The sequence below is a fragment of the Siphateles boraxobius genome, unplaced genomic scaffold (genome assembly GCF_051911475.1).
Source record: "Siphateles boraxobius isolate OS27281-9 unplaced genomic scaffold, OSU_SipBor_1 222, whole genome shotgun sequence".
In the NCBI taxonomy this organism is placed as follows: Eukaryota; Metazoa; Chordata; class Actinopteri; order Cypriniformes; family Leuciscidae; genus Siphateles; species Siphateles boraxobius.
The window spans coordinates 330,001-343,026 of record NW_027508836.1 but is presented as its reverse complement, the minus strand read 5'-3'; the positions used below and the strand labels follow the sequence as shown (position 1 = coordinate 343,026).

Sequence of the window (13,026 nt, the reverse complement as noted above, 5' to 3'; positions counted from 1 at the left end):
GTCTCTCCGACACCTGTGTGAGTCTCTGTGGCACCTGTGTGAGTCTCTGTGGCACCTGTGTGAGTCTCTGTGACACCTGTGTGAGTCTCTCCGACACCTGTGTGAGTCTCTCCGACACCTGTGTGAGTCTCTCCGACACCTGTGTGAGTCTCTCTGACACCTGTGTGAGTCTGTGTGAGTCTCTCTGACACCTGTGTGAGTCTCTCCGACACCTGTGTGAGTCTCTCCGACACCTGTGTGAGTCTGTGTGAGTCTCTCTGACACCTGTGTGAGTCTCTCCGACACCTGTGTGAGTCTCTCTGACACCTGTGTGAGTCTCTCTGACACCTGTGTGAGTCTCTCTGACACCTGTGTGACTCTCTCCGACACCTTTGTGAGTCTCTCCGAAACCTCTGACACCTGTGTGAGTCTCTCCGACACCTCTGACACCTGTTTGAGTCTCTCCGACACCTCTGACACCTGTGTGAGTCTCTCCGACAACTGTGTGAGTCTCTCCGACACCTGTGTGAGTCTCTCCGACACCTGTGTGAGTCTGTGTGAGTCTCTCCGACACCTGTGTGAGTCTGTGTGAGTCTCTTCGACACCTGTGTGAGTCTCTCTGACACCTGTGGTGAGTCTCTCCAATACCTGTGACACCTGTGTGAGTCTCTCTGACACCTGTGTGAGTCTCTCTGACACCTGTGACACCTGTGTGAGTCTGTGTGAGTCTCTGACACCTGTGTGAGTCTCTCCGACACATGTGACACCTGTGTGAGTCTCTCTCACACCTGTGTGAGTCTCTCCGATACCTGTGTGAGTCTCTCTGACACCTGTGTGAGTCTCTCTGACACCTGTGTAAGTCTCTCCGACACCTGTGTGAGTCTCTCCGACACCTGTGACACCTGTGTGAGTCTCTCTGACACCTGTGTGAGTCTCTCTGACACCTGTGACACCTGTGTGAGTCTGTGTGAGTCTCTGACACCTGTGTGAGTCTCTCTGACACCTGTGTGAGTCTCTCCGACACATGTGACACCTGTGTGAGTCTCTCCGACACCTGTGTGAGTCTCTCCGACACCTGTGTGAGTCTCTCTGACACCTGTGTGAGTCTCTCTGACACCTCTGTGAGTCTCTCCGACACCTCTGTGAGTCTCTCCGACACCTGTGTGAGTCTCTCCGACACCTGTGTGAGTCTCTCCGACACCTGTGTGAGTCTGTGTGAGTCTCTCTGACACCTGTGTGAGTCTGTGTGAGTCTCTCTGACACCTGTGTGAGTCTCTCCGACACCTGTGTGAGTCTGTGTGAGTCTCTCTGACACTTGTGTGAGTCTCTCTGACACCTGTGTGAGTCTCTCCGACACCTGTGTGAGTCTCTCCGACACCTGTGTGAGTCTGTGTGAGTCTCTCTGACACCTGTGTGAGTCTGTGTGAGTCTCTCTGACACCTGTGTGAGTCTCTCCGACACCTGTGTGAGTCTGTGTGAGTCTCTCTGACACCTGTGTGAGTCTCTCTGACACCTGTGTGAGTCTCTTCGACACCTGTGTGAGTCTCTCCGAAACCTCTGACACCTGTGTGAGTCTCTCCGACACCTCTGACACCTGTGTGAGTCTCTCCGACAACTGTGTGCGTCTCTCCGACACCTGTGTGAGTCTCTCCGACACCTGTGTGAGTCTCTCCGACACCTCTGACACCTGTGTGAGTCTCTCCGACACCTCTGACACCTGTGTGAGTCTCTCCGACACCTCTGTGAGTCTCTCCGACACCTCTGTGAGTCTCTCCGACACCTGTGTGAGTCTCTACGACACCTGTGTGAGTCTCTCTGACACCTGTGTGAGTCTGTGTGAGTCTCTCTGACACCTGTGTGAGTCTCTCCGACACCTGTGTGAGTCTGTGTGAGTCTCTCTGACACTTGTGTGAGTCTCTCTGACACCTGTGTCAGTCTCTCCGACACCTGTGTGAGTCTCTCTGACACCTCTGACACCTGTGTGAGTCTCTCCGACAACTGTGTGAGTCTCTCCGACACCTGTGTGAGTCTCTCCGACACCTCTGACACCTGTGTGAGTCTCTCCGACACCTCTGTGAGTCTCTCCGACACCTCTGTGAGTCTCTCCGACACCTCTGTGAGTCTCTCCGACACCTGTGTGAGTCTCTCCGACACCTGTGTGAGTCTCTCCGACACCTGTGTGAGTCTGTGTGAGTCTCTCTGACACCTGTGTGAGTCTGTGTGAGTCTCTCTGACACCTGTGTGAGTCTGTGTGAGTCTCTCTGACACCTGTGTGAGTCTCTCCGACACCTGTGTGAGTCTGTGTGAGTCTCTCTGACACTTGTGTGAGTCTCTCTGACACCTGTGTCAGTCTCTCCGACACCTGTGTGAGTCTCTCTGACACCTGTGTGAGTCTCTCTGACACCTGTGTGAGTCTCTCTGACACCTGTGTGAGTCTCTTCGACACCTGTGTGAGTCTCTCCGAAACCTCTGACACCTGTGTGAGTCTCTCCGACACCTCTGACACCTGTGTGAGTCTCTCCGACAACTGTGTGCGTCTCTCCGACACCTGTGTGAGTCTCTCCGACACCTGTGTGAGTCTCTCCGACACCTCTGACACCTGTGTGAGTCTCTCCGACAACTGTGTGCGTCTCTCCGACACCTGTGTGAGTCTCTCCGACACCTGTGACACCTGTGTGAGTCTCTCCGACACCTGTGTGAGTCTCTCCGACACCTGTGTGAGTCTCTCCGACACCTGTGTGAGTCTCTCTGACACCTGTGTGAGTCTCTCTGACACCTGTGACACCTGTGTGAGTCTGTGTGAGTCTGTGTGAGTCTCTGACACCTGTGTGAGTCTCTCCGACACCTGTGACACCTGTGTGAGTCTCTCCGACACCTGTGTGAGTCTCTCTGACACCTGTGTGAGTCTCTCTGACACCTGTGTGAGTCTCTCTGACACCTGTGTGAGTCTCTCCGACACCTGTGTGAGTCTCTCCGACACCTGTGACACCTGTGTGAGTCTCTCCGACACCTGTGACACCTGTGTGAGTCTCTCCGACACCTGTGACACCTGTGTGAGTCTCTCCGACACCTGTGTGAGTCTCTCCGACACCTGTGACACCTGTGTGAGTCTCTCTAACACCTGTGACACCTGTGTGAATCTGTGTGAGTCTCTCTGACACCTGTGTGAGTCTCTCCGACACCTGTGTGAGTCTCTCCGACACCTGTGTGAGTCTCTCCGACACCTGTGTGAGTCTATCCGACACCTGTGACAACTGTGTGAGTCTCTCTGACACCTGTGTGAGTCTCTCTGACACCTGTGTCACCTGTGTGAGTCTCTCTGACACCTGTGTGAGTCTCTCTGACACCTGTGTGAGTCTCTCTGACACCTGTGTGAGTCTATCTGACACCTGTGTCACCTGTGTGAGTCTCTCCGACACCTGTGTGAGTCTCTCCGACACCTGTGACACCTGTGTGAGTCTCTCTGACACCTGTGTGAGTCTCTCTGACACCTGTGTGAGTCTCTCTGACACCTGTGACACCTGTGTGAGTCTGTGTGAGACTGTGTGAGTCTCTGACACCTGTGTGAGTCTCTCCGACAATTGTGACACCTGTGTGAGTCTCTCTCACACCTGTGTGAGTCTCTCCGACACCTGTGTGAGTCTCTCTGACATCTGTGTGAGTCTCTCTGACACCTGTGTGAGTCTCTCCGACACCTGTGTGAGTCTCTCCGACACCTGTGTGAGTCTCTCCGACACCTGTGACACCTGTGTGAGTCTCTCCGACACCTGTGTGAGTCTCTCCGACACCTGTGTGAGTCTCTCCGACACCTGTGTGAGTCTCTCCGACACCTGTGACACCTGTGTGAGTCTCTCTAACACCTGTGACACCTGTGTGAATCTGTGTGAGTCTCTCTGACACCTGTGTGAGTCTCTCCGACACCTGTGTGAGTCTATCCGACACCTTTGTGAGTCTATCCGACACCTGTGACAACTGTGTGAGTCTCTCTGACACCTGTGTGAGTCTCTCTGACACCTGTGTCACCTGTGTGAGCCTATCTGACACCTGTGTGAGTCTCTCCGACACCTCTGTGAGTCTCTCCGACACCTCTGTGAGTCTCTCCGACACCTGTGTGAGTCTCTACGACACCTGTGTGAGTCTCTCTGACACCTGTGTGAGTCTGTGTGAGTCTCTCTGACACCTGTGTGAGTCTCTCCGACACCTGTGTGAGTCTGTGTGAGTCTCTCTGACACTTGTGTGAGTCTCTCTGACACCTGTGTCAGTCTCTCCGACACCTGTGTGAGTCTCTCTGACACCTCTGACACCTGTGTGAGTCTCTCCGACAACTGTGTGAGTCTCTCCGACACCTGTGTGAGTCTCTCCGACACCTCTGACACCTATGTGAGTCTCTCCGACACCTCTGTGAGTCTCTCCGACACCTCTGTGAGTCTCTCCGACACCTCTGTGAGTCTCTCCGACACCTGTGTGAGTCTCTCCGACACCTGTGTGAGTCTGTGTGAGTCTCTCTGACACCTGTGTGAGTCTGTGTGAGTCTCTCTGACACCTGTGTGAGTCTGTGTGAGTCTCTCTGACACCTGTGTGAGTCTCTCCGACACCTGTGTGAGTCTGTGTGAGTCTCTCTGACACTTGTGTGAGTCTCTCTGACACCTGTGTCAGTCTCTCCGACACCTGTGTGAGTCTCTCTGACACCTGTGTGAGTCTCTCTGACACCTGTGTGAGTCTCTCTGACACCTGTGTGAGTCTCTTCGACACCTGTGTGAGTCTCTCCGAAACCTCTGACACCTGTGTGAGTCTCTCCGACACCTCTGACACCTGTGTGAGTCTCTCCGACAACTGTGTGCGTCTCTCCGACACCTGTGTGAGTCTCTCCGACACCTGTGTGAGTCTCTCCGACACCTCTGACACCTGTGTGAGTCTCTCCGACAACTGTGTGCGTCTCTCCGACACCTGTGTGAGTCTCTCCGACACCTGTGACACCTGTGTGAGTCTCTCCGACACCTGTGTGAGTCTCTCCGACACCTGTGTGAGTCTCTCCGACACCTGTGTGAGTCTCTCTGACACCTGTGTGAGTCTCTCTGACACCTGTGACACCTGTGTGAGTCTGTGTGAGTCTGTGTGAGTCTCTGACACCTGTGTGAGTCTCTCCGACACCTGTGACACCTGTGTGAGTCTCTCCGACACCTGTGTGAGTCTCTCTGACACCTGTGTGAGTCTCTCTGACACCTGTGTGAGTCTCTCTGACACCTGTGTGAGTCTCTCCGACACCTGTGTGAGTCTCTCCGACACCTGTGACACCTGTGTGAGTCTCTCCGACACCTGTGACACCTGTGTGAGTCTCTCCGACACCTGTGACACCTGTGTGAGTCTCTCCGACACCTGTGTGAGTCTCTCCGACACCTGTGACACCTGTGTGAGTCTCTCTAACACCTGTGACACCTGTGTGAATCTGTGTGAGTCTCTCTGACACCTGTGTGAGTCTCTCCGACACCTGTGTGAGTCTCTCCGACACCTGTGTGAGTCTCTCCGACACCTGTGTGAGTCTATCCGACACCTGTGACAACTGTGTGAGTCTCTCTGACACCTGTGTGAGTCTCTCTGACACCTGTGTCACCTGTGTGAGTCTCTCTGACACCTGTGTGAGTCTCTCTGACACCTGTGTGAGTCTCTCTGACACCTGTGTGAGTCTCTCTGACACCTGTGTCACCTGTGTGAGTCTCTCCGACACCTGTGTGAGTCTCTCCGACACCTGTGACACCTGTGTGAGTCTCTCTGACACCTGTGTGAGTCTCTCTGACACCTGTGTGAGTCTCTCTGACACCTGTGACACCTGTGTGAGTCTGTGTGAGACTGTGTGAGTCTCTGACACCTGTGTGAGTCTCTCCGACAATTGTGACACCTGTGTGAGTCTCTCTCACACCTGTGTGAGTCTCTCCGACACCTGTGTGAGTCTCTCTGACATCTGTGTGAGTCTCTCTGACACCTGTGTGAGTCTCTCCGACACCTGTGTGAGTCTCTCCGACACCTGTGTGAGTCTCTCCGACACCTGTGACACCTGTGTGAGTCTCTCCGACACCTGTGTGAGTCTCTCCGACACCTGTGTGAGTCTCTCCGACACCTGTGTGAGTCTCTCCGACACCTGTGACACCTGTGTGAGTCTCTCTAACACCTGTGACACCTGTGTGAATCTGTGTGAGTCTCTCTGACACCTGTGTGAGTCTCTCCGACACCTGTGTGAGTCTATCCGACACCTTTGTGAGTCTATCCGACACCTGTGACAACTGTGTGAGTCTCTCTGACACCTGTGTGAGTCTCTCTGACACCTGTGTCACCTGTGTGAGCCTATCTGACACCTGTGTGAGTCTTTCCGACACCTGTGACAACTGTGTGAGTCTCTCTGACACCTGTGTGAGTCTCTCTGACACCTGTGTCACCTGTGTGAGTCTCTCTGACACCTGTGTGAGTCTCTCTGACACCTGTGTCACCTGTGTGAGTCTCTCTGACACCTGTGACACCTGTGTGAGTCTCTCTGACACCTGTGTGAGTCTCTCTGACACCTGTGACACCTGTGTGAGTCTCTCTGACACCTGTGACACCTGTGTGAGTCTCTCTGACACCTGTGTGAGTCTCTCTGACACCTGTGTGAGTCTCTCTGACACCTGTGTGAGTCTCTCTGACACCTGTGTGAGTCTCTCTGACACCTGTGTGAGTCAGTGTGAGTCTCTCTGATACCTGTGTGTGTCTCTCTGACACCTGTGTGAGTGTCTCCGACACCTGTGACACCTGTGTGAGTCTCTCTGACACCTGTGTGAGTCTCTCCAATACCTGTGACACCTGTGTGAGTCTGTCTGACACCTGTGTGAGTCTCTCCAATACCTGTGATACCTGTGTGAGTCTCTACGACACCTGTTGAGTCTCTCTGACACCTGTGTGAGTCTTTCCGACACCTCTGACACCTGTGTGAGTCTCTCCGACACCTGTGTGAGTCTCTCTGACACCTGTGTGAGTCTCTCTGACACATGTGTGAGTCTCACCTGGCTCTCTCTGGATGAAGGTGTAGACGTGGATGCGAGTGCCGGTGCTGCCCGCGTCAAACATGATGCCGTAGAAGATCTGACTAGCGTTAGCAGGACGACTGAGCGAAGGAAGAGCGTTTCCAAACCTCACTGAGAAACCAATAGAAGAAGACGACGACACCTGGATCAGCATCATCAACAGCATCTTCATCATCATCTTCATCACTGGAGGAAGGAAACACAGACTGTCAGACTCTGATGGGGTTTATATAATCACACACACACACACTATGTCAGCAGATTATTACAGTAATTAACATCTCAAACATGGCATTTCTCCTGAGGGAATTTCACAGATGATCTGTCAGCACACTTTTAAATCCAGCAATAAATCCATCAGACAAATACAGGATTGAACATGTCTATGAACAATAACCTCAGACATTATAACACACACACACACACACACACACGAGAATACTCACACACCTCAGGTGCAGCTTAAGCCGAAATCACTGGGTTTTCTTGCGTGTTTTGCAGCGCATGTTTAGTGTTTTACTACTGCAGAATCAGCATTAAACTCTGCTGAACTCTCACATTAGACTCGTTTTTGCAGTCAAACGCTTTTAATCCGAGGTTTTATACTTTATGCCAATAACTTACGGCGGTTTGTTGTTTGTTTATTAATTAACTGCTCGCTAACGCGCCAAATTACACCCAAAGTTTTAACTAGTTTAGTTAAACCTTTAAAACACGAGTAGAAGGTTTGAATATGAGTCCTGAGCGTCTATGCGTCGATTTATAATTTATTGTTTGTAAACAGCTCGTGTTTTTAGCTGAACTGGAGTTTGATTGACAGCAGCAGGTGATGACGTGCGTGTGGGCGTAGCCAGAAATAAGAGACAAGTTTATCCGCCTGGAACCAGCAACGCTCCTGTTTAGTGTAATACATTTTTATTTGATTTAAATCAGCATACATTTGTAGTACAATAAATACAGCCATAATGTATAAATATTCTACACTTTAAAGTAGTAATAGAAATGATGCAGGCTTCAGATTACCCATCATAAGAAAATAAATGACAAAAAGGTCCCATCAAAACAAACACGTTTGAGCACAGAAAGCTCAACTTATATACATTTCTCATCGATCCTGTTGTGAAACATATTTTATGATTTGTTAATATAATATTTGCAATTCATGTTGGAAAAATGAGTGTATATTAACGTGTTTAGTATAACTGACACACACACACATATATATAGCCTACTGTATAATATCATATTATGTCAGTATCACTGATAATCACCTGCAGAAAACAGATGTTTGTTGAACGTTTAAAGAAGTGAAATGTGAGGTCTGTCTGTAAGAGAGTTTTAGTCCTTTGTCTGGTTTACAGGAGGATCATATTTCTGCGTATGAAGATGATTATGATGATTAAGATGATTATGAGAGTGTCGTACAGTCTCGACTTCTCAAACACTTCAGGATTCTGAGAGAAACAGCCAGAGGTCAAAGGTAAAGCATGTTTTTATTTGTACAACATTTCTGTTCATCCTCCACTCAACTGAATATGAATACTGAAACATGAGGAGAGTCGAGGAAAACAAAATAATCAATATCAGATGAACCTGTGCACTGTTCTATAAGCGTCCCACTGTTGCCATAGTAACATCTATCTATCTCTCTATCTCTCTATCTCTCTATCTATCTATCTATCTATCTTCTATCTATCTATCTTCTATCTCTCTCTCTCTATCCATCTATCTATCTATCTATCTATCTATCTTCTATCTCTCTCTATCTATCTATCTATCTATCTATCTATCTATCTTCTATCTATCTATCTATCTATCTATCTATCTATCTATCTATCTATCTTCTATCTATCTTCTCTCTCTCTCTCTCTCTCTCTCTCTCTCTCTCTCTCTCTCTCTCTCTCTCTCTCTCTCTCTCTCTCTCTCTCGGTTGGTTGACTGGTTCCCATAGCAACCCAAACACAACATGGAGTTCCTCCACTGGAGTTGTCATGATGTGGGACTCTGGATCGAGTCTATCGGATTCCCCCAGTATAAGGTCAACTATATTTCAACATATTATTATAAATATATTGAGGAGGCAAAGCGCAAAGGAGGAGAGGTTATTTAGAATGCAAAGTTAACAAACATGTTCAAAGATGTCATTCACTGTTATATTGTGTGTGTAGTTGCTGGACACACGATCATCTCCTCCTCTTAGTTGATCTGTTTGTTGATATGATTATGAGATATACTAGAAGAAGATTCACTGGCTCATCTTTATATTTGATCAAAAATAATAAGTATATAATACGTGTATAGCGGAAGTATAGTGGAAAGACGTGTGCATAAGCTTGATGTGTCGTTCCCTCAGGCGTGTTTCACGGAGAACTTCATCACAGGCAGAAAGCTGGTCCACATCTCCTGCGTTAGCCTGCCCAAACTGGGCATCACCGACTTCCAGCACATGAAGGTACAGCAACATCATCACAATAACACATTATTGAGTTAAAACTATTGTAGAGTTAAAGTCAGGATGTTTTCACAAAGTCATACATAAATGTCACATTTTAATACTGGAAATATTTTCTGAGATTTAAACTGCATGACACATAAAAAATAATATATCAGTTTCGGGCAACTTATCAATGTATCTAGCAACCACCAAGAACATATTAGGAAAACACATAGCAACGCCCTAGCAACCGCCCATAACACATTGGGAAACGCATAGCAACACCCTAGCAACCACCCAGAACATATTAGGAAACGCATAGCAACGTCCTAGCAATCGCCCATAACACATTAGGAAACGCATAATGTTAACTAACCCTAACCCACCCTAACCTTAGCAACAACCAAGAACATATTAGGAAAACACATAGCAACGCCCTAGCAACCACCTATAACACATTAGGAAATGCATAGCAACACCCTAGCAACCGCCCATAACACATTTGGAAATGCATAGCAACACCCTAGCAACTGCCCATAACACATTAGGAAACGCATAGCAACACCCTAGCAACAACCAAGAACATATTAGAAAAACACATAGCAACGCCCTAGAAACCGCCTATAACACATTATGAAATGCATAGCAACACCCTAGCAACCACCCATAACACATTAGGAAACGCATAGCAACACCCTAGCAACTGCCCATAACACATAAGGAAATGCATAGCAACACCCTAGCAACAACCAAGAACATATTAGGAAAACACATAGCAACGCCCTAGCAACCCCCTATAACACATTAGGAAACGCATAGCAACACCCTAGCAACCGTCCATAACACATTAGGAAATGCATAGCAATACCCTAGCAACTGCCCATAACACATTAGGAAATGCATAGCAACACCCTAGCATCCAACCAGAACATATTAGGAAACCCATAGCAACACCCTAGCAACCACCCAGAACATATTAGGAAACGCATAGCAACACCCCAGCAACCACCCAGAACATATTATGAAAACACATAGCAACGCCTAAGTAACCACCCAGAACATATTAGGAAAACACATAGCAACGCCCTAGCAACCGCCCATAACACATTAGGAAACGCATAGTAACACCCAAGCAACCACCCAGAACATATTAGGAAAACACATAGTAACACCCTAGCAACCACCCAGAAAATATTAGGAAAATACATAGCAAAACTCAAGCAACCACCCAGAACATATTAGGAAACGCCTAGCAACGCACTAGCAACCACCCAGAACATATTAGGAAACACATAGCAACACCCTAGCAACCACCCAAAACATATTAGGAAACACAAAGCAACGCCCTAGCAACCCTCCAAAAAAATATTAGGAAACACATAGCAATGCCCTAGCAACCACCCATAACATATTAGTAAACACATTGCAATGCCCTAACAACCAACCAGAACACATTAGGAAATGAATAGCAACACCCTTGCAACCACCCAGAACGCATTAGGAAATGCATAGCAATACCCTAACAACCACCCAGAACACATTAAGAAATGCATAACAACTCCCTGGCAACCACCCAGAACATACTGAGAAAAACATGTTAGGAAATGCATAGCAATGCCCTAGCAACCACCCAGAACATATTACGAAATGCATAGCACATGTGTGTGTGTGTGTGTGTGTGTGTGTGTGTGTGTGTGTGTGTGTGTGTGTGTGTGTGTGTGTGTGTGTGTGTGTGTGTGTGTGTGTGAGTGTGTGTGTCAGACTATCTCCGCTCAGCTAGCAGAACTGCTCGGGGTCTCGGAGCCGCGCTGGAATCGTAGCATAGCGGATCCTCCTCATGATGACCTGACAGGTTTCCTGAAGATGAAGAGCAGGACCGGCCAGCACACAGACTCCCTCACATACCAGCAGTTCCTCATCAACAACAGCAAATAAACCCAGGAACATGTTATTTCACCATCAGCATCTGCTATTAAACTGAGTATTATAAGATTTTCAAGCTTGAGTCATCATAAAACAACTCATGAAACAGAAAAGAATGTAAATGATGTACAGAAATAGAAATTGCAATCAATAAATTGTTAAGGATTCCATACAACTTCATGTCTTAAATGGGCGAACTAACCCTTTAAGACATTTGATGTGAACAATACTGTACATGTCTCGAAATGGGGCTTTCATGTGTCAGTGTGTTTTACTCTAAAAATGTTTATAATTTAAGAGTTTAAAAGCAACAAAACATGGCTCAAAACCTCATAGATACTGAGGTGACAACTGATCTCCCCTACATTTATAAAATTACATATGCTTGAATGCTCAAATTCTGCAAGCCAGTGTTTTATTTAAACAAAACAAACTACAGTATTTTAATGTTAAAGGAGCCGTTTGACTGAATCTGTAGATTGTCATGAGGATCCGCCAGTGTAAACACCTCATGATCACACGCGTCGCACGAGGAAACGCAGGACTTGAGACATGCCTGAACACATGCATGTTTTATTGATCTCAGATATGAGCTCATGATAATGTGTCTCCTGAAATCAATCAATCAATCAATCAATCAATCAATCACATCCATCTGACAACATCTGTCTGTTTATCTCCGATCTGAATCGGCGCATGTCTCCAGAAAGGCGTTTTCTCTTAGAAACCGCTGGAGAAAGAAAAGAATCCACCAGGCCTACTATGGGGAAGGACTGGCACTTAATATTCATGAGCCCGCGCCTCGCCATTGGACGAGAAGAACTCAACGTCTGCATGATTAAATTAATATTCCACATCCGCGTTTCCTCATTGGACGATAGCAACGTAGCGTCAACAACATCAAATTATTATTAATCCAGCTTTATACGATATCCATATTTTATACAATATCGGTACAAAACACTTTAGAGTAAGGTCTCATTTAGTAAATGCATTGAACTAACAAATGTTTGTTAATAAACATACAATAGTTTATTGTTTATTGTTAAAAATGTATCAGTAAATGTTGAAATAAACATTAACTAAGTGTTGTAAATGAAGTATTGTTCAGTAATGATAAGTAGGCTACTAATGTTATCAAATAAAACCTTATTGTAAAGTGTTACCGGAATATAAACACTAATAGGCTACAATATGTAATTAATTAGTATTTCATAGTCAGGGTTACCCATTGGAAAGCTATATATATATATATATATATATATATATATAGTATTAAAACATTATACAATATTTAACGGGATTTATCTGAACGTATTGTTCAATTATGCTAACAACTAATATTAACAAATAAAACCTTATTGGAAAGTGTTGCCAAACAAATTATAAATTATAAACACTAATAGGCTACAATAAATAACAATACGTAATTATTTATTATTTCATCCAAAAAAAACATACATCGAGTATAAAAAAAAAAATATATATATATATATATATATATATATATATATTAAAACATTATACAATATAACAGGTAATGTCTAAACGTCAGCATTGTTGGATTAATATTCCAGAGCGAGCCGTCCAATTGGACGGACTGCCGTACGACCTCATGAATATTCATGAGCCTCGCCC

General features: G+C 46.7%; 2 protein-coding genes across 4 annotated transcripts in view; one reads left to right on the top strand and one right to left on the bottom strand.

Moving 5' to 3' along the window:
- The window catches only part of entpd5b (ectonucleoside triphosphate diphosphohydrolase 5b), a 54,613-nt gene extending 46,750 nt beyond the window's left edge, over positions 1-7,863 (bottom strand). For 2 of the 3 annotated variants that reach the window (XM_077240228.1, XM_077240230.1), the window contains exons 1-2: positions 7,474-7,863; positions 7,011-7,217 (exon numbers count right to left, since the gene is read on the bottom strand). In XM_077240228.1, coding sequence (XP_077096343.1) covers positions 7,011-7,217; position 7,474 — 208 coding nt within the window. In that variant the 5' untranslated portion in view covers positions 7,475-7,863. The remainder of the gene's footprint in view (positions 1-7,010; positions 7,218-7,473) is intronic. The other variant, XM_077240229.1, reaches the window with a different exon arrangement.
- A 1,097-nt stretch (positions 7,864-8,960) lies between these two features.
- LOC143747457 (sterile alpha motif domain-containing protein 15-like) lies at positions 8,961-12,484 on the top strand. Its single transcript, XM_077240240.1, has 3 exons — positions 8,961-9,069; positions 9,385-9,483; positions 11,227-12,484. Exons 1-3 carry the CDS (start codon positions 8,998-9,000, stop codon positions 11,398-11,400), a joined length of 345 nt encoding a protein of 114 aa, XP_077096355.1. The 5' UTR covers positions 8,961-8,997; the 3' UTR covers positions 11,401-12,484.
- The last annotated feature ends 542 nt before the right edge of the window (positions 12,485-13,026 follow it).